Source organism: Ochotona curzoniae, unplaced genomic scaffold (genome assembly GCF_017591425.1).
Source record: "Ochotona curzoniae isolate NIBS_2020 unplaced genomic scaffold, NIBS_Ocur_1.0 contig_2318, whole genome shotgun sequence".
In the NCBI taxonomy this organism is placed as follows: domain Eukaryota; kingdom Metazoa; phylum Chordata; class Mammalia; order Lagomorpha; family Ochotonidae; genus Ochotona; species Ochotona curzoniae.
The window spans coordinates 14,314,975-14,336,946 of NW_024465419.1; the positions used below are offsets into that span (position 1 = coordinate 14,314,975).

Consider the following 21,972-nt stretch of genomic DNA (forward strand, 5'->3'; position numbering starts at 1 on the left):
TTTGCTAAGTCATGCAGTTCCTAGCCAGGAGAAAGAACCACAGAAAACAGTCAGTGTCCTCCCCGCCTGGTTTCCGTGGCAACCATATTAAGCTGGAAGGATAAAGCACCTTTGTAGTAGCTGCTTCTATTGAATTACAATGTAAATGTTGATGCCTGCCTAGAGACATCAGACAAACAGGTCTAGGGAACGGATTTAGAGCTTGTTTGCAGCTCGGGAATCCTAGGCTTTACAGTTGACATGGAAGCGGTGCTCCAGTGTGTATTTCATCAAATCTCCTGGCTCCATCCAAACCACGCCACTCTCCACCTGCCCGACTCACGAAAAACGATGCTCGGCTCTTTGAGAAGCTGTAATCTACCTGCTATCTCCTATGCATCAGGACTCGGGAAATGCTTGTTGTGGTTAAGAATGTGAAAAATGCAATGACACAACAGACCCGGCTTTGGGTTTCTTCTCCCCTCTGAGCACCAAAGTCACTTTCGTCCGGTTCTCTTCGGCCACCGTCAGTCATCCGAAGGTGGGCATTATAGGCCTTCGCCGGGTGCTGCGCCTTTGACTCCGGTTAGTTCGGGATGTCTGAGTGCAGTTCTCCGTCCTTCCGTTCGACCCACAATCCCCAGTGTTTGCAGGTGCCGCTTCTCCTCCCCCACCGCACCCTCCAACTCAGCTTCTGGTACCCTCCCCCACCATCTCGCCCCGGCAGGGGTGCAGTTGGTGGTCGGGAAACGCAGCTCGAAGTCCTGACCTTCAGCTTCCCACCCGGCGCCACAGAGCTGGGTTACAAGCGGGCCTCTGCTCCACTCTGGTAAACTTCGGAGTGAGTTACCTGCACTTGGAGAAGGGCCTTACCTGAGCGCGCCTCTGCCAATGGCAGCTCACCTGAGGAAGCTCTGCAGCCAATCAGGGCGCAGCTCGTCCCTAGGGCTTGTACCCTTTAGTGAAAGAATTCAGCTCCTTGCGAGAAAGTTACCTGTGGCCGCCCAAGTCCGCCACTTTCTGCTCTGTGTCTGCCCCATTGCCACGATCCAGGAGGACTCCGCGCCGCCCGGCCGCCTCCGAGCTCGGGCCCCATGTGAGGGCCTCCCCCCATCCCACCTTTCCGGCTAGGTGAGGGCGCGAGCGGGCGAGCGAGCGAGAGTGGTGAGGGGGGACGAAAAAGCAGAATTACCTGTAGCTCTTGTTCTGCCATCTCGGGCGCTCTCACACACCTTCACCTGCACAGACCTGAAAGTCCAGTTTCACCAGAGGCTGAGGCTCCAGGAAAAGGGGAGCGAGTTCATTGGATCAAACATGTCACAAGAGTCGGACAAGTAAGTGGATCACACGCGCCGGCTGCTGCTGCTACCACTTTGGGCTGATGGCAACTGGTTTGTGATTTTTTTAAAAGTTGCTATTGTTGGTGTTTTATTTTTTTTCTTTCTTTCTTTTTTTGCCTTTTCTATTTTTTCTTTTCCTTTTTTTGTTTTTGTTTTTGGTGGATCCAGACTTTACCGAATTACATTTCTACCCCGATTCAGGGGAGAAAGCTCCCAAGAACACGAATATTTACTGTCCCTACGGGCCTTAGTACTAAGTTTTTCCTTCTTCCTCCCTCCCTTGCCAGTGTCCTTAGCTCCCCGCACTCGGGACGAATTGCGTGGACGTGAACTGAGGTTTCGGTGGGGGTGGGGTGGGGTTGGGGGTATTCCTCTCCCCTCTCCCCAGGCTTCTGCCAACCTCCCTCCTCCCACCCCCCCGTCCCTGGCCTGGAAGTTTAGTCGAGTTCCTTCGATTTGTGCAATAGGGAGCCCGCTAGCAAAGCGGGATCTGGTCGCTTTTGTGTGAGCGCAACAAAGAGCTTTTATGCCCTGGCAGGAACGGCCATCTTCCCGCACCCGGCCTCGGGGCCGTGCGTGCGTCCGCCCGCGGTGCGCCCCAGACTAGCGTCCTAGCCGGGAGGCCGCAGGCGCACGTCCCCGCATTGTCCGGCCACCTGGTGCAGATGCCCGGAGACTGGGCCTTGGAAAGATTGGTGTGGTGGTGGTGACACCGATGTGAAGCCCCGAGTCGGCACTTCGGCGGGGTGAAGCTGGCCTGCACCCCGACGGGCGTCTGCACCCCCGAACTCATCCCCATCAGCAGCCCGCGCCGCGGCCCGGGTGCCACACGCTGGGAAGCTGCCAGCCAACGCGGGCTTTGAGTGGGACGCGCCGCTGGGCCTGTTCAGAGGGGCCGGGGCTGGAGGGCACCTTGCCCGCACGCCCTTCCCGCCCGCGACGGGGGCCCCTTCCAGGCTCGTCTCTGGTGTTGCGGCCTGCGCGGCCCCAGTTTCCCCCGCTGGGTTCCTGGGCCTGGTCCGGGCGGCGTCCGGGCGGCCTCCGGGCGGCCTCCTTCCCGCGGTCGCGGCCCCCGCCTCCGGGACGGCTTTGTGCGCGAGCCGGGGGAGGTGGGGCCGAGGGCGGGAGCGGGAGGGAGCCGGAGGTGGGTCCCGTGGCCTTTCTCGGGATTCGGTGGCGACACTCACTCCTTCTCCCTGCCCCCTCCTCTCAGGCTGGCAGCTGGCAGTGTCCTACCTAGTGCTAGTACCAAGTGGCCTCCTCGCCTTTTTATTTATTTATTATTTGTTTATTGTCTCTTCCACCCCGGGGTAACTTGACCCCGATGTGGTGGCCCACCCCGAAGAGCTCTACCCCAGGGTAGCTCCGCTGGTGCAAGGGCCCGGGCGCCCGGTGGACGGCACCGGGCCTCAGGCCGGGGACGTCGAGGGAGGCGTGCCAAGGCCCCGCGGGCCTGCGGTGGTGGAAGAGGAAGGGCCACGGTCTGGGCCAAGGCAAGGCTGGTAGGGTCCGGAAGTCGAGCACACACGCAGTTCCCACCACTCCCGTCCCCTCGTTCCCCGAGAAACTGCCAGATGGTGGTGCCAGTGTGACCGCCCGCTATGGCGGAACTGTGTCACCCACCGGAGGGGAAGAAAGAGCGTTGCAAACCCCAGGCGCTGTGGGCGTGGCGACAGGAGCGCAGCCCTGGCCCTCTTCCAGGCAGCGCATTCTGGGGGCCCTGCAGCCCCGAGTTTGAAAATCTGGGTAGCCCTGAAGTGGAGATGACCAAGCAGGTGTTTTGGTTCGTTGTGGTTGCATATTACAAAAAAAAAAAAAAAGAAAGAAAGAAAGAAAAAAGGTGGCAAACTTAGTGCAATGAAATCTACCAGTGCCAACAGGTTGCCTAAATTTTCCTGATAGTACTCAGATGAATTCAGAGAAAAATAGATGGGTCTGTGTTTTCTCCCAGTTCCACCATAGCAGCCACAAGGACAACTTAACTTGCTTTCTGCAAATAAGTCCTGAGGCAAGCTGTCTGCTTTTATTACTCTACATTGCCTAGTTTTCATGAGTCATAACTAGCTAGGGTTACCGATAGCATACTTAATGAAAAAGTAGCTTTTGTCGTGTGGTTTCTAAGTCGGTTTCTAAGTCTTAATTTTACATCCTTGGAAAAATTACAGTAACAACACTGCAAAGAGCCGCAAATTTGGATTGGTTTCTTTCTGTGCGTGTTCTACTGGGAGATGTTTGAAGTTCATATGGTGATTTTTGGATCTTTATTCTGCTCTTTCCTGATTTTCTGTAAGATTTACTTGAAAGGCCAAGTTACAGAGAGAGGGAGTGAGAAAGTGATCTTCAATCTGCTAGTTCATTCCCCAAGTACTGTCACCTGGGCTGGTCTGAAGGCGGGAGCTTCTTCTGTATCTTCCACCTGGGTGCAGAGGCACAAAGATTGCTTTCCCAGAAGCATTAGCATTTCGCTGGATGGGAAGTGGGGCAGCCAGGACTCAAACCATTGCTTTCATGGGATACCTGTGCTATAGCTGGCAGCTTTACCCTCTACGCTGTGCCATGGCACTACTGGTCCCTAGTCTTGTTTTCTTGAATATTCTAAGGGATGCCCACCAAGTGGGGTGTGACTTGTCTGTGCTGAGGCTCCAGAAGGTAGGAATGGGGTGATGGTGGTGGTGGTGGTGGTGTGTGTGTTGGGGTGAGAACTCTGCATATCTGAGCTCCTGGTGGACACTTCCTCACCTGAGAAGCTGAGGAGGGCACTGGAGGGTCTTGTCCTTGACCTCATCACCCTATGAGACCTCCAGGTCACTCTGGAAATGACACGGAGTATAGCTGGGACAGTTTTCCACAATCGCAGTAAGATGAGGCAATCGTCTTTGGGATAGCCACGGAGCTCATTCCAGGGAGTGCATCCGGACAGAGGCGGCGTCACCACTTTTTATGGTGTGGACTTAGGTGGAAACATTCTGCATTTTGTGTTCTACTGTGTTGATGTTGCCGCTCATTAAAGCAAAGTGTTATTAGGACATTTTGTCTTTGTAGATATTTAAAAGTTCTGTAGTCTCCAACTGAAATTTTGTGAAGATTTATGATCTTTGTCAGCAAGCTAGGCAACAGATAGAAAGTAGACATTGGTTGGCATACCTGGGGTCATCAGAAACTTAACAGAGGAATGAAATCAGTAAGTTTATTTTGGTGCAAATCTTTTTTGAAATCCTGGAACCATTATTCTCAATAGGCTTTTTTCCACGCGCGTTGCCAAGTATTGTCATGTGTATGTAATATTGGATTTGCTACTCAGGTGTTTCCCACCAGGTCAATGTATTGTTACCCACAAGCTGCAGGTTTTTTAAATTTTTTCATCGGTTTTTAAAATTTGTATCTTCTACTTATTTACTGAAGTGTTCTGCTTTTTTAAAAATTGCATTTCAGTTTATGACATCATTTCATAGGCTCTGAGGTTCCCCCAACCCCTCCCCAGACCCTCCCCCCATGGTGGATTCCTCCACCTTATTGCAGTATTACAGTTCAAATCCAGTCATGCTTCTTTCATTGTAAGCATGTACCAGATCAGTTCAACAGTTTCTTGGGGAGACCATCTCTGGTCTAAAAGCAGAGCTGGCAGAATTTCGTCCCGACCAATTAAAAGCCATAGCATAACATTAACAACAGTTTACAACATTATGGAGTTAAATGACATGGTATTGAGTGATGTGTTAGAAAATGCAAGTTTTTAACCACATCCTGTGACTACTTCATTGACATTTCAATTTTAGTTTATATACAACTGGCTCCTATCCACCTAAAATGGCTATAGGGTACTATTCAGCTGTCTCGTGTCCATTTTTATTTTTGTATTTAGCAGTTTATTGTATTGAAACATAATTTTTACTAAACTTGGCAGATTTTAGGATAGTCCAAACTGGCTTATAACTAACAAGGCATATGTCAACAGTTGAGGCACAGAACGGTTTCAGGAGGGATGTGCAGAGAAATCTTCGATACCCCAGTGAGTAGTAACTTATTTTTGTGTCCTACCTAGTAAGGTATATATGAGTCCCCGCTGACTGTTTCCTGTCTGGTTCTAAGCTTTCCTTGTTTTTCTATATTCTAATTTGTTTGTTTTTGTTTTTTGGGGAGGGTTCTGGGGTGACCCCAATGGTCATTGCAGGAGAGGGTGGGGATCCAAAGTTGGAACTAAGTAAGGACCAGAGAAAGCTCCTCTCTCTAGTCCCAAAGGGAGTTTACTGTTCTTTTTCTGCAGACCTCTCAGGGCTCCTTTCTGTTATTCTGATGACATTGGACCCTGCGAGGAAGAATTTGGGCTTCTTCCATCCCGTGTGGGAGATTCAAATGGGAGTGGATGACCTCAGAGTTCTCGGTCTCCGAAGGTACTCCAATTCCCCGTGATCTCCTTGGCAGTTGGGATGTAATCCTTGGTGTCCATACTGATAGTCCTTGGTGAGGATCTGGGAGTCTCCAGGGTTGGGATACAATTCTCCTCCTGTCCACCTGCTCCACTCTGGGGTCCCCCAAGCTGCAGTATTTTCTAAGGCATTCTGGAATGCAAAGCTGGACAACAAGTGCCAGCGTCTCAAGCATATACACTGCGGTGAGAAATAAGACATCCACAGACATGATTTGAATTAAGGCTTACAAAGTACCTGAAAATTTACCAAAAGAATGATAGTTATGAGAAGAATTAATTTTAAAATTTTTATTTGTTTGAAAATGGCATGGGAAGAGAGAGAGGAAAAAGTCTTTAATTTACTGGTGTGTTCCTCAAATGCCTGCAGCAGCCAGGGACTCCATCTGGGGCTCCATCTGAGTCTTCCAGCTGGGTCTCCCATGTGACAGCAGGGAGCTTTAGGGCCCTCCTCTGCTACTCCCCCCAGTCTATTATCCAGAAACTGAGTTTGAAGAAGACAAGCTGGGATTCAGAGCAGAACGTGAGCTTCTCAGGCAGTGAGTTTACCACTTGTGCCATAGTCCCACACCATAAAAGCTTTCAAAAAACACAGTACAGCTCAGGGTAAATATCTGCTGCTTGCCATGTACCTGGCTTTCAGCTAGTCATTTTGTGTGCTTTATCTTAAGGAGTCATGCCATTATTCATACAATACCTTAAATATAGATTTTGCTTTAGGTAATGACTGTACACTTGAATTCGGCATCCTGCTCATTAGGGTTAAGAATGCCTGTTTTCCTTTTGGATATATGAAATAGCTTTGAGGACCGCACATGTCAAGAATTCATCTTGTATTCCTCAAACCAAGAGAATATCCTTTTTTTTTTTTCCAAACAAAGATGTATTCAATGCCGTTTCATCCTGACCTTAGTCCCAACATCAAAATTCAGCAATAAGAACATAGTCACCTGCCTCACGGGGCTTCTGTTTTTGTGGGTGCAAGGAGGAATTGATGGCAAATCAGCCAAGAAGTGAACGTACTACATTAAGTAATGGTGATAATGCAATGCTGGGAATCAAAGCAGGTGCAACAGACTGACTGGGGATACTGGAGAGCTGCTTTATGTATGGTGGTTGGGACAGGAACTTGGAGGAAAGTGAAAACTTGAGCCCTGAAGATACTTGGGGTAAGAATGTTACAGGCAGTTGGGAGAGCAAGTGCCAAGGTCTTGAAGTGAGGGTGCTTAGCAGAGTCTAAGACCAGAAAGGAGCCCAGTGTAAAGATAATATCACTGCCAAGCAAGTTAATACCAGTTATTTTTTTTTAAATTTACTTATAGAGCAGAAACCTGGAGAAACAGATATCTTGCATCCACTGGTTCACACCTGGGGTCAAGCCAAAGGCAGAAACTCCATCTGGGTTTCCCATGTGGGACCCAGTTACTGGAGCCATCTGCTGCTGCCTCCCATGATGTCTGTTGACAGGAAGCTGGATTCAGTAGTGGTGGCAGGAATTCAATCCAGGTATCCTAACGAGGGGTCCAGGTGCCCGCAGCAGTGTACTAACGGCTGAATCAAATGCCTGCCATGAGTTCCTTACTTATGAATTCAGTCATTTGCATATTCAAAAGCAAAGTGATACTTGGCAAGTGGCCCTGGCAGTCAAGTGGTATCCATTACAAACCAGCTAATAAGGTGAATCTTGTCTCTTCTCAGTACCAAGTGCTCTACCACCTGTCACAGATTAAATCCCACATGTTCTTTAATTCAGATGTGAGTAAATGCATGGAAGACCCCTTGAGCGTTGGAATTGAGAGGGGAGACAAGTGTCAGAGGGTGTTTGACCTGACAATTCCTCAACATGAGCTTTGTGCTGAACACTGCTTGTCTTCCCTGCTTGCTTGCCTTTTACTGTCACTCAATTTCTGCAAATTGTAATCCATCAGAAAACATGGATTAGCTGCTGATGTGCTTTGGTTAAGTAATTTTACATCTTCAATTAAGTAAGCTTATGTATAGGCAAAATTAGCCTACCTAAAAATAACAAGATGCTAAGAGAACAACATGAACATCTGAATTAAAAAAAAAAAAACTGAAGAAAATAGGAATCTTTTATATCCTTGCTTCCCATTGCATCTGACTATAAAAATATCACCTGAGACATTTGGTAAAACTATAAATAGGGACTGACATTACGGGACAGAAGATTAAGCTGTCGCTTAACCCCATATTGAAGAGGCATCCCATGTTGAAGAGGTACTGGTTTGTGTCTTAGTTATCCTGCTTCCCATGTAACTCCCTGGTATATGCTGGAAAGCAGCAGAAGATGGCCCAAGTGCTTGCATCCCTGCCAGCCGTGTGTGTGTGTGGGGGGGGGGGGGCGGGGATGGGTGGAGTTTCTGGCTTGACCCTGGCCCATCCGCAATCATTGCTGTTTGGGCAGTGAGTCAGCAGACAGATCTCTCTCTCTCTCTCTCTCTCCCCCCATCTGAACGCTTTCAACATTGCCTTTCAAATAAATTAATCTTAAAGACAAACACCTATAAACACAGGAGAGGACCAGGGAATCTGCATCTAAACAATATCCCAGTGATGCCTTATGGTTGAGTCAATTACAAAATAGTGCTTTAGATGCATACAACTATTCAGGTGCATATCCAGTGTGTAAGTGAAGTGAAACCTGTGGGATTTTATGGTAGGTACTCTTGCATGGGTAGCTTCTGATGGCAACTTACCTTGGATGCAAGAATTATTTGGTCTTTCAGTGTCCTCTGCTCTATCGCTTTGCTGATATATCCCTTCTGGAAGGAGGAGACTCTTTAGACCCCTGCTAAGTTTTCAGAGTTGCCAAAGATTTGAAGTAATGTCAGCTAAGTTCAGGTTTCTCCCTGGGAGCCAGGCAAGTGCTCAAGCCCACCTGACTTCTTCAGTACTGTGAAAGCAATGTTCTTTATTCAGGTGTTGGTTGTTTCGTTGAATTTTGATCTATCTCAGCATGTTGCTAACCTTAAAGAGTTCCAGTCTGATGTTGATCCCAGGTGAAATGAATTGCTGGGATTATAGCTGGAGCTTGGTTTGCAGCTGCAAGTAAGGTAGTTCTAGAAAGACCTTCTTTTGGCCTGCAGTGTGGTTTTAAACTCACCGTAGACTGCAGGACCACCCAAATGGGCCTAGAACCTCCCTACTAAGGAGGATAAAAAGAGCTAAGAAAGATTGTTGGACAGCAAGATCTGGCTATTTCTACCAGTTTCTGCAAAGCGGAAGAGAACCTAGGAAGGTTCCAGGTAAATCAACAGTCTCAAAGTGTTTAACATCCAGATAACTTAAGATTTTTAAAGGTTATGAAATTTAAAGATTCTTTAGTAATTAAAGTATTTTTTTTTTTAGCTCCTATTTAGGATTCTGCTTTAACTCGCCATGTGTTTCTGGCTTGAAAAGGCAATTTGGTTAGATAGTGTATTTCTGCCTTCCTTCCTCTTTACCTGATTTCTCTCTAAGGTGCTGCTTGGTGAGAATCGATGTTGAGGTGAATGAGAATCAGTTTTAGGTGTTCCTGCTAGTGAACTGTGCTGGATTCTTCTTAGCATGTATAGCATCAGTAGCCCGTCGTCCTTGCTATCTAGGCCAACAGGTAAAAACGATGGCCTCAGATGACACCATTCCTGTCTGATAGAAGCTGATTGTTCAGCTTTGGGAAACTTTTACGTTCTTGTTAGTATGGGGGAAGATCTTCTCCTTGCTCATAACCCCAACATTTGTGTTGTGGGGCTACCATTCTCCTTTTCAAAGAGCAATTCAATCACTTGTGCTCCATTTAAAAACTAGGCCTGGCCTGAAACAGGAGAGCTACTGGCTTGGCAAACCTGGCCGGGAAAAATTCCTTAGCGAGCAGCAACAGGCGGAATCGGAATGTTCGCTTTGCCCGGGAGGACACGGGGTTGCTTAGTAACAAGAACACACACCTGGAGTCCCTCTTAACTCCACTAGTCTTCAAAATTCAAATTCACCCCCTACCAGCCAACTTCTTGCAGATAATCACCTTAGATCTGCTTTGTTAATTTTTAAAAATTTCAGTACCAAGAAAGTACCTCTAGTGTTGTATACATCTTAATGCTCAAGGAAAGAACCGGAGAAAAATGGGTTAACAGGGATACAAAGTCTTTCATTAAGGACCTCCACTCACCCCTTTACTTTGGGAAGACAGAAATACTTCAGCTTTGCTATGGTGAGCAGTAGTCCTGTTATTTATAAAAACAACACAATCTGAACTGCCATCTACAATATAGCTTGTTAAGACGCCCACTGGTGCCTTTCAGGAGATTTTCATGTATATTCTGAAAGTAAGTCTGGGTGGTAGAGAATTGTGCATTTGAATGGCGACTTAACAGCAGGTGATGGCTGCTCCTTCGTGGAGAAAGTACCTGATTTTACTTTGTAAGGACCTGGCAGTGAACTTTGTGGGGTGCACTTTTCAATGCTCTGCTTTCCTGAGCACTCCCTAGGAGACACTTCCTTTTCAAATGTGAATGCAGACTGCCCCTCCCCCAACCCCCCAACAGAGAAGGCCAGCCTGGGGCAGTTTGCCTGTCATCTCGTTTCAGAGCTCGTGTTTCACAAATCCAACAAAGTCAAAACCCCTAGAGGCTGGAGCCTCATCCTCCACTAGGTCTGCCACTGGGTCCTAGACTTGTGGTAGCCAGAGACGGGGAGAGGGCTGCTGGGGAGGGAAGAGAGGGGGAAGGGAAATGGGAAAGCGCTGGGAGAAGCTGCAGTGGAAGTGGCCGGGACCAGGCTTGGGACTGACCTGGGGCTGTTTGGCCTTCGGGGGAATTGGCTTTGTTTTTTAAGTTGAAAGTTAAGAGTTCTAGAGGCTGGATGAGCCTGGGAATCCTGCAGGACGTGTGAGGAACCAAGTGGAGGATTTGTAGCGGAAGTTGACTTACATTCCTCCTTCTGGCATTTTGAGACGTTGTGAGTTGAAAATTGAGTTTTGACTTTTTGGAGCACAATTTGTGTGTGTGTGAGTGTGTGGTGGGAGAGCTTTCTCTGACTTTCTCTGAGGAAGATGGGGAACAGGGCAGACTCGCCATGTTTTCCTCTTAAAAACATGAGTACGAGCAGATGAAGGGGCTGTTTTAGAATCTGATAACATTACCCAGAGTTCAAATGGGCAATCCTTCCCACGCTCCTGTAATTGTGTTCTCTCTTTTTGTTCTCAGTTCAGTGAGTCCCATAAAATAACTGCTTTCTGTACTTTTACTTTCTGCATCTAACTTTTCAAAGAAGACAGGAACAAAAGTAGGTTTTGCCTCCTTCCTGCAACATTAGGGGAGGATATTTATTTATTTTTTAATTGGAATGACAGATACACAGAGATAAACAAAGACAAAGACGTTCTGTTTGCTGGTTCGCTCTCCAAGTGGCCACAATGGCCAAAGCTGAACTGATGTAAAGCCAGGAGCTTCCTCCCGGTCTCCCACGTGGGTGCAGGGTTCCAAGCAGTCCCATGGCACCAGTAGGGAGCCGGAAGAGAACTGGAGCAGCTGGGATACGAACCAGTATCCCATCGGATGCAAGGCCAGGATTTAGCTAAATCCAAACTACCCCACGCTGTGCTGAAGGAGGGAGTGGGAGGGGAGGAGGACACAATGATTTGAGCTTGAGATCAGAGAGTTCTTTTGGGTTGCTTTCCACCTGCAAAATGGAGTTGAACTAAATGGTTTCAGGATAACCATCTGCTCCCATGGGCTGCACCTCCTTTCCTCCCTCCCTCCAGAAGGACCTGGGCAGGTGGAGGCCATTCCCCAAGAGTGGCTATGGTCTGCAAAGGGACGGGGGCCAGACACAGAGGGACTGCCATTTACCCCTCAGCTCCCTTCTCACTGTGCTGGAATCTAGCTGACAGAGAATCGAGCTTCTGACAGGCAGGAGGGTAAAACACAGAAAAAGGCTGCCAGGCACCCTGTGAACTTCAGTCGCAGCTCTGACAAGAGCTATGAGCATACCAAACAGTAACTTAACCACCCCTGCCCAAGTGACATTTTCTGATAATGCATGCCCTCCAAGTTATGTTTTACTGGAAGTAGAAAGAAATGGAGATAAGAAAAAAAGGAGGGTTTGGTGTTGTAGCAAAGTATATTAAGCCATTGCCTGCAGTGCTGACATCCCATGTGGCTGCTGGTTGGAATACTGGATCTTCACTTCCAAACCAGCCAGCTCCCTGCTGATGCCTTTGGAGAAGAGCAGAGCCTGGCTCAAGTCCCTGCACCCATATCAAAGACCTGGAAGAAGCTCCAGATTGGTTCATTTGGGGAATAAACCAGCAGATGAAAGAGTTCTCTATAACTCTGGTTCTCTATAACTCTTCCTTTCAAAGAAAATCAATCTTTAGAATGAAAGGAGAGGGCCTGGCGGCATGGCCTAGCAGCTAAAGTCCTCCCCTTGAATGCACCCGGGATCCCATATGGGCGCTGATTCTAATCCCGGCAGCCCCACTTCCGTCCAGCTTCCTGCATGTGGCCTGGGAAAGCAATCGAGGACGGCCTAAAGCCTTGGGACTCTGCACGCGTGTGGAAGACCAGAAAGAGGTTCCTGGTTTTAAAAAAAAGATGACTTTTTTAAAAAAAGATTTATTTTATTTTTATTGCAAAGTAAGATATACAGAAAGAAGGAAATCTTCTGTCTGATGATTCACTCCCCAAGTGACAACAACAGCCGGTTCTGAGCTGATCCAAAGCCAGGAGCCAGGAGCTCTTCTGGGTCTCCCACATGGATGCAGGGTCCCAAGGCCTTGGGATGTCCTTGACTGCTTTCCCAGGCCACAAGCAGGGAGCTGGATAGGAAGTGGGGCTGCCGGGATTAGAACCGGCGCCCATATGGGATCCCAGTGTGTTCAAGGCGAGGACTTTAGCCACTAGGTCAAGCCACCGGGGCCCAAAAAGATTTGTTTTAAGGAAATAATCCAAGATATTTGAAAGTGAAAAAATTGGAAAGCCCCTGAAAGATTGGCTACGGAGAATTGATGTCCTAAATCATAGTTGGATGAGATGATTATGCAGGTATTGTTTAATGTATTTTGGAGAAATATCCAGTGACAGGAAGAAATGTCCATGAGAGTATTGCATTAATTAGCATGCTTATAGACAGAAAACAAAATATAAGTGATTTTTTTTTTTTAAATCCATGAAAAAGTCTACAGGATTTGTTCTGTGTGTGTGTGGGCAGGAGTGGGTGGGGAGTGACTTCTGTTGCTTATTTTAATGGTTTCTTTTCGTAGTCGACTGAAATGAGTTTATACTGCTTTTGTAATAAAGGAGACATTTTATATAATGTACTCTTTTTTTTTTTTTTTTTATTACATTGCATCATGCGACACAGTTTCTCAGGCCCTGGAATTCCCCTCTCCCTCCCCAAAACCCCTCTCCCCTCCCGTGGTGGATTCTTGTTGCATTACTACAGTTCAGATTCAGTTGAGATTCTTTTCTTGCAAGCATTTACAAAGCATAGAGTCCAGCATCTTATTGTCCAGATAAGTTCAGCAGTTTCTTGGGGAGACCATCTCTGGTCCGAAGGTAGAGCCGACAGAATACCATCCCGATCAATTAAAAACCCCGACATTACATCAGTAACAATTTATAACGTAATGGAATTAGTTGACATGGTATTATATAACGTACTTCTAAGAAACAGCCATGTCACTGCCACTGACATTTAAAAGTAACATACAATTACCCTAAATAAAATGCAAAACCTGTCCAGCTGTTTATTCCAGGTGGAGCAAGCCTGGTCCCAGGGCGCACTCCAGGCCTCACTCCCTTGGGAGTCTGCCCCACCCCTGCTGCCCACCTTGTGCACTGAATGGATGGCTGTCTCAACAACCTGCCCTTTATGATTGTCTTATATGTCCAGTCCAATTATTACATCCACTTACTTCCTAAAACATTAGAGTAGGAGATTCCTGTGTCTGTTAACTTAAAAAAAAAATTTTTTTTTTGGAAAGTCAGCTATACAGAGCAATCTTCCATTCATTAATTCACTCCCCTAGGGGCCACAATGGCCAATCCAAAGCCAGGAGCCTATTCCGGATCTCCCATGTGGGCTCAGGGTCCCAAGGCTTTGGGGCCATCCTCAACTGCTTCCCAGGCCATAAGCAGGGAGCTGGGTGGGAAACAGGACTGCTGGGATTAGAACCGGCACCCATACAAGATCACAGTGCGTTCAAGGTAAGGACTTTAGCTGCTAGGCTATCACGCTGGGCCCATATCTGTAGAACTTGAAGGTGGGAGAATAGTTGAGAATTAGGAAACCTCAGTTTATTCTGTTTACTGGCCTGAAGGTGCCTGAGTGTGGTTTTCCTTCAAGATAATGCTTTGTAGGTGGTGAGATTTTTGTGACTATCTCGGACTGCCCTTGAGTGTGCCTGGGCGAGACTTCGTGTGGGGTCCACTTGCATTTGGCCCTCTGGAAGAGGCTAGATTGGAACTTCTTTAAAAACAAAAGGCAGTTGTAGGCAAGGTTGGGTGTTTGTGATATTTTTTAGGAACGGTTTATTTTTCCCATAATGTGGACTTGCTTTGCCCGGAGGCATGAGTGGGTGAGTCATCTGACTCCTCCTGCAAGCCAGTGCATAGATCATGCCAGGCGAGCCTGAGTCTGTTAGTGAGGCTGGCTGAGATTGCATCATTGCATCTTCTGCAGGCGTCTGTAGTGGAAGTGTTGTCGCAAACACTTTCTTATCAGCCTATCCAAGGGGCACCCACAGCTGTTAACAAAAACACCGGGTAGAACCTGGGGGAGAGACTGGCCCCACAGAATCACTGAAGTTGCCTTGGGTGGGGAAAGACGGTTTATGAAGAGTGGAATTTGTTTTTTTTTTGTAAAATGTGAGCAAGACCAGTATGATCTTGGGCTGTAGGAATTGACACAGTCTGTAATATAGGAACAAGTATTTGAATTGGTGTTCTGAAGAGGGATGTGTGAGTGGTCACCTCTGTGATTTTTATTTGGCTTGGTTCCTGTCATCCTTTTCTTTACATTGTGCAAAAATTCATCAGACCTCAAACACTGCAGAGTTTCCCAAAAATTATTGTCTTGGGATATTGAAAATCTCCATAAACTTGAATGCCTCCTGTGGAAAGACTATGGTCTCTTTGTGTATGTGTTTTCATTCTCTTATTTTTATTGCAAATCAGACATACAGAGAGGTGAGACAGAGAGGAAGATCTTCTGTTCGTTCATTCACTCCCCAAGGGACCACAATGGTTGGTTTTGAGCCTATCTGAAGCCAGGAGCCAGGAACCTCCTCCAGGTCTCCCACACAGGTACATGGTCCCAAAGCTTTGGGCCGTCCTCGATTGCTTTCCTAGGCCACAAGTAGGGAGCTGGATGGGAAGTGGGACTGCCAGGATTAGAACCGGCTCCCATATGGGATCCCGGCATGTGTGAGGTGAGGACTTTAGCTGCTAGCCTACTGCACTGGGCCCATGTATTTTCATTGTTAACTTATCTTTGATCAACAACCTATAAGGTAGGGTTTGTGTCGTATCTAGCGACACATATTTGTTTCTTGAATTTGCCTGTAAATCTTGAGAACATGACTCATGTATTACTTAATATTCTGAAGTTGAAATGAACTGAAAAATGTAAAGGCCTGTTTGATTTTTTAAATTTTTTATCTTCCTGATCCTAAACAAATAAACAAATACCCGTGTGGTAGAAATCTAGGGCACCTTCAGTTTCAAGTTCCAAATTTCCCCACTGCAACATACCCGCACATGCTTGCCACGTGCATGAAACTAAAACTGCTGTTCAGAGCTGCCAAGGCTAACCAGATTTTTGTTGTTGTCATCAAATTCCTGGAGTATAGAAAAAGTTAAAAATGTTGTTATGAGGCTGCGATTTTTTATAGTAGTGTGTATTTGATGAATTATTGTCTAAATCACTGTTTTGGAGCATTTTGGTGTGACCTATGCCATGGCTTTCAGGGTGCTGTCTGACTTTCACTGCAATTGTTTTATGATACAGTTTTGCATTTGTGTGTGTTCCTTTAAAAAAAAAAAAAAGATGTGGGCCCGGCACCGTGGCCTAGTGGCTGAAGTCCTCGCCTCAAGTGCTCCCGGGATCCCATATGTGCGCTGGTTCTAATCCTGGCAGCTCCACTTCCCATCCAGCTCCCTGCTTGTGGAAAGCAGTCGAGGATGGCCTAAAGCTTTGGGACCCTGCACCTGTGTGGGAGACCTGGAAGTAGCTCCTGGATCCTGGCTTCGGATCGGTGCAGTACCGGCCGTTGTGCTCACTTGGGGAGTGAATCATTGGACAGAAGATCTTCCTCTCTGTATATCTGACTTTCCAATAATAATGAAATTAAATCTTTTAAAAAAAAATCTTTATTTTTATTTTTTTTAAAGATTTATTTATTTTATTGGAGATAAATTTTATTTATTGGAGATAAATTTTATTAATAATAATGAAAATAAATCTTAAAAAAATCTTTTTTTTTTTAAAGCTTTATTTTATTTTTATTGGAAAGGCGGATATACAGAGAGGAGAGACAGAGAGGAAGATCTTCCGTCCGATGTTTCACTCCCCAACTGAGCACAACAGTTGATGCTATGCCGATCCGAAGCCAGGAGCCTCTTCTCTGGGTCTCCCAAATGGGTGCAGGGTCCCAAAGCTTTAGGCCGTCCTCGACTGTTTTCCTGGGCCACAGGCAGGGAGCTGGAAGGGAAGTGGGGCTGCCGGGATTAGAACCAGCGCCCATATGGGATCCCGGGCGTGCAAGGCGAGGACCTTACCACTGCGCTACCGCGCCGGGCCCTATTTTTATTTTTTTTTTTAAAGATTTATTTATTTTATTGGAGTGCCAGATATACAGAGAGGAGGAGAGATAGAAAGATCTTCTATCTGATGCTTCACTCCCCAAGTGACCACAATGGCCGGTGCTGCTCCCATCCAAACCCAGGATCCAGGAACTTCCTCCAGGTCTCCCACGTGGATGCAGGTTCCCAAGGCTTTGGGCTGTCCTCGACTGCTTTACCAGGCCACAAGCAGGGAGCTGGACGGGAAGTAGGGCTGCCATGATTAGAAACTGCGCCCACTTGGGATCCTGACACAGTCAAGGAGAGCACTTTAGCTTCTATGCCACAGTGCTGGGTCTGTGTGTTCTCTTATTTATTTATTTATTTCATATTATTTCCTTCATGTGTAAAGGGGGGTATTAAGGCAGAAGGCCCACCCAATTTCCCACCCTCCCCAGGTCCCAGATGTAGGGTATGCTCTAAGGTTCTTGCCCAAGTGGTTTTGATATTTCAACAGTTGTGAATTGCTGCTAATTTGCCACACCAAGTACTATGAGGTCTTTGAAGAATCCATTGGTTGACATAGTCCATCACAGAGTCTCTGCTTGCCCCGTATTTCGCTGCCAAGATATAGCTGAGATGATTGGTTGACCTGTTCTGTCTTCTGTCTTTTCTTGGTTAGGGTTCTGAGTCCAGCATTTTGATTGGGGGGATCTCCAAAGAAAGTTTGTCTGAGGTGTTTTCAAGCCAGATTCTTGTATGTGCTAGCTAGTACAGGGCCAGGCACAGTCCATCGTCCCAATCAGCTGGTGGTTGCAATTACTGAGTTGGTTCTGTTTTCACTCCTGACTTCCACTGGAACCAGTGGGTGTTGCAGTCCAGCCTGGTTCTGCCCAGTACATACTCGGCCATCGCATAAACCAGTGGGAGCTGTAGCCTAGTTGGAGTGACCTGCAATAACCCCCACCAGGCCCGCCCCCTACCCTGGTTTGCCGGTATGTGTAGCAGTAGTCGAGTCTGTCCCACACCGAATTTCACCCCAGCCACTGTCCTAATTTTATGCCCTCCCGTGGAAGTGGTAATCCAAGAGGGAGGAGCCCGCTGTGTGTTCCCTTCTTAAAGAACGCCTTCTTGGTAAGCTGTTTTTGTTTGTTTGTTTGTTTTGTTTTGTTTTAGGTATGAAAACATTATATGCTTATGAGGAAAATTTGGAAACAGAAAAGTAAATAGAAAAAAAACATGACTAAATTTCAACACATTCTTAACACTATGTATTCATTATTTTCTTAGCATTTCTAATTCATACTTGTTGTCGTATTGTCGTGGTAAAGCAGAGTGCAAATTATGACCCACTTTTGTATAGCATCCATGCTATTCTGTACTTTCCACTTACAGCTACATGTCATGATAATAAATCACATGTACACATTTTGTTTTTCTAGTTAGTACTTTAGGTTTTTGGAGGTATGAGAAGCAACAGACATATTTTTAGGCTCTTGACCCATATTCTTTTTTTTTTTTTTTGTTAAGTCCGTCCATCCGTCCTTCCTTCTTTTCTTTTCTTTTCTTTTCTTTTCTTTCTTTCTTTCTTTTTTTTATATAATTTTTTTATTGATTACATTGCATTATGTGACACTGTCTCATAGGCGTTGGGATTCCCCCAACCCATCCGCATACCCTCCCCCCATGGTGGATTCCTCCACCTTGTTGCAGTATTACAGTTCAAGTTCAGTTAAGATTCTTTCATTGCAAGCATAGAGTCCAGAATCTTATTGTCCAGATAAATTCAACGGTTTCTTGCGGAGACCATCTCTGCTTGACCCGTGTGCCGGAAATGAATTCTAGAAACAGTCTAACAATTTACTTTCTTCCAATAGAGTTTGAGAGTATCCCCCTCACATCCTCTCACAGTACATACAAATTGCAATTGGTTTCCCTATTGGAAAGACCAATTAATGTGTTTTAATTTCATTTAAAAAATATTTCTTTTTATTTAAAAGCAGATTTTACATAGAAGGGTGGAGTGTGAGAGAGTGTGCATCTACTGGTTTACTTCCCAAATGGTCACAATAGTTGGATCTGAACCCATCTGAAGCCAGGAGCCTGGAGCTTCTTTTGGATCTCCCATGTGGGTACAGGGATTCAAGGACTTGCGCTATCTTCTGCATTTTTCAGGCCATAAGCAGGGAGCTGAATTGGAAAAGAAGCCATCAGGACATGAACTGGCACCCCTATGGGATGCTGTTGCTGCAGGTGAAGGATTAGCTTGCCATGCCATTGCACCTTCCCCACATTTATATTCTGTTTCTAAAATTATTGAGGAAAAAAACCCATATTTAATTTGAAAGGCAGAATTACAGAGAGGGAGAAACAGAGCAGGAGAAAGATCTTCTATCTACTGGTTCGCTCGCCAATGGCAGCAGTGCTGGGTCAGGTCCCAGAGCTGCTTCCGGTTCTCCCACATGGGTGCAGGTGCCCAAGCACTTATGCCAGTCCCTGTTGCTTTCCCAGGCATATTAACAGGGACCTGGATTGGAAGTGGAGTAGCCAAGACTTGAACTGGTGCCCACATGGGTTCCTAGTGTTTCAGGCAGCAGCTTTATCCACGAGTACAGCACAGTGCTGGCAGGGAAGATGGTGTTCTTCTCTTGGCTTCTAGCTGTGGTTGTGGTTTGTGCTGGGGGCTGCGGCTGGATCCAGCTCAGCTTCCCTCTGGATCTGCCCAGGAGAAGGAGCATTTCCCAACATCTGCACAGACAGATGCACCTTGATTCATTAAAGAAACAGGGAGATGCTGATACGGTAATCACGGACATGTAAGAAACACACTTGAAATCATTAGCCCTTTTGCCAAAATTACAAAGTTTCATTTCAGGATGTAGAAAATGTTTTGATGTCAGATGTACTGCACTTTGAGTGTGCGTGTGTGTGTGTTGTGGAAAGTCTGAGATCAACCTTTGCAGATTCAACTTACTGACATTTTTTTTGTTGTTGTTTTATTTTAGTCTTATTTTTAAGTTTCCTTCAAAAGCCTGGTTAGAGATAGTAGTTATTTTATCCCTGATGGTAAAAAATGTCAGCAAATAATTTTTTACCACCCATAGATGTTAATATTTTTAACATTTTGAAATCTGCATATTTTGGTCCTTTTTTGTGTGTATTGACATACAAATGTTCTATATAGGCAAAGGTGAGATAGATATTTGCATATTTATTATAACAGTGATTTTAAAAATTTGCTACATGGCACTCAACATTCTTGCTAGCCTCATAGTTTTACAATGTATAGAAATCTCCAAATTAATCATTTCTGTATTATATTTTGAGATTTTTCCCTTAGTTTTTCACTATTCAAGTTAACACTTGAATGATTATCCCTTCATTAAATCCCATTCAGTCATTTCTTTGAGTTGTAATCCCAATGAGTAGAAATCATTGATTAGAAGGGATGTCCCTCTTAAAGACATTTGGCTTCTATTTCCAAATAGCCACCCAGATATTTCATCCTAATTACCATTCCCATCCACTGGGCATCTCTGACAGCAGGAGTGGGCATTCCTTCTTCAGCAATACAACTTGTTCTCTTTAGCCTTGGGCTGCTTTGGTTAGGTTAAAAATGGCTAACTTGGACCTGGCACAGTATCCTAGCGGCTAAAGTCCTCACCTTGCACAAGCCGGGATCCCATATGTATGGGCACCAGTTCTAATCCCGGCAAACCCTGCTTCCCATCCAGCTCCCTGCTTGTGGCCCTGGAAGGCAGTTGAGGACAGCTCAAAGCTTTGGGACCCTGCACCTGTGTGGGAGACCAGAAAGAGGCTCTGGGTTTCTGCCTCCTGGCTTCAGATCAGTTCTTTTCCGGCCATTGTGGTCACCTGGGGAGTGAATTAAGGAACAGAAAATCTTCCTCTCTGTCTCTCCTCCTCTTTGTATTATCTGACTTTCCAACAAAATGGCTAATTTGTGGTTTTTGAATGGCATCTTTTTCCGTATTTTCAGGAATGTATAATCTCAGGATATCGTTTGTATTTTTTCTCCTTTTAAAGATTTATTTTTATTGAAAGATATACAGAGAGGAAGAGAGACAGGGAGGAAGATCTTTTGTTGGTTGACTCATTCTCCAGGTGGCCAGTGCTGAGTCAATTCCAAGTCAGGAGCCTGGAGCTTCTTCCAGGTCTCTCACACAGGTGCAGGGTCCCAAGGCTTTGGGCCGTCCTCGACTGCTTTCCCAGGCCACAAGCAGGGAGCTGGATGGGAAGTGGGGCTGTTGGGATTGGAGCCGGCTTCCATCTGGGATTTTGGTACATGCAACGCAAGGACTTTAACCACTAGGCTACTCTGCTGGGCCCCTATTTGTGTGTGTGTGTGTGTTTTTAAATATATAGCAGTTTGTTACCTGAAAAGCTCCTGAATGTGGAGTATTCAGTTGCTCAAAGTTAACAGTCAATAAGGAGTACTTACCAGCAGGGTTGAGTCATGAAATCTTGTACAAGCAAGTCACTGAGAACAATTCCTGCGTCTTTTTGAGACCAGTGACTCAGATTAGCATTTCAAGTTCCCTCTTTAGAGACCACAGGTTCAGCGGTCAGGGTTCATACGTGTGGCTCCTGAAGTCCTTCATGTTTAGTTTGCTGATCATCATTGGCCTGCTCCAAGCTGACTGCTGATGGGTGAGTCCAGGATTAATAAATATACCCAGACAGCTGCCAAGCAGTGGTCCCCGGGCGGGTCCATTTCACAGTAAGGTTTGTTGAGTGTTTCTAGTTTCCTCACAGAGTCCGGGTACCATGCTAGGAAATGAAATCTCAAAGATGACACACCTTCTAGTGCAGGATGTAAAAATGTAATTCGGAAAAAAGACCTGACTTAGAAAACAAAAATGCAATTTGCATGTTGATCTGCTATTCTTAGTTGTGGGAAAGGTGGAGGCAGGTGCAGAATGAGACGAGATAGTACAGGTCTTCATGTTTTCCGTTTTGCTCAGAAAAGACCAGCCGTTGTTAATTTCATTTCTAACGTTTGGTCTGGCTTTGCTCCATTCAATTCCCGCCCCCCCCCCCTTTGGCCTATTATTAGCAGTTAAAAATCATTTGGGTGTTTTATCTAAATAGGGCTGTTAAAACTGAAATCACTTTTCAAATGACAAATCCCTAGGACCTTGTAATTCAACATTATATTTAAAAGCTATGGGTTGAAACTTTATGTTCTCTGTTTTATGTATGGTACTCAGTTAGAGGTAACATCTGCAGAATCTAACAGTATGGAAATAAACTGAATTAGGACACTAAAACACCTAGGAATTAGGAATTTGTTTCCCAAGTGTTGGTGGCATTGGAGCCAGCTGCATTTGTCAGGAACTCATTAGCTGGTCTGTGAAGTATGGAGGCCCTTTGCAGCCACGTTTCCCTTCTAGTTAACCTTTTGGTTATATAATTTCTGTTACTCCACAGG

The 21,972-nt window shown here is 45.9% G+C and overlaps 1 protein-coding gene across 1 annotated transcript in view; it reads left to right on the forward strand.

Annotated features, from left to right (window-relative positions):
- Positions 1–942: 942 nt before the first annotated feature.
- GRHL2 (grainyhead like transcription factor 2) overlaps positions 943–21,972 on the forward strand; it is a 151,864-nt gene continuing 130,834 nt past the window's right edge. Inside the window, exon 1 of the mRNA XM_040972735.1 lies at positions 943–1,313. Coding sequence (XP_040828669.1) covers positions 1,294–1,313 — 20 coding nt within the window. The 5' untranslated portion in view covers positions 943–1,293. The remainder of the gene's footprint in view (positions 1,314–21,972) is intronic.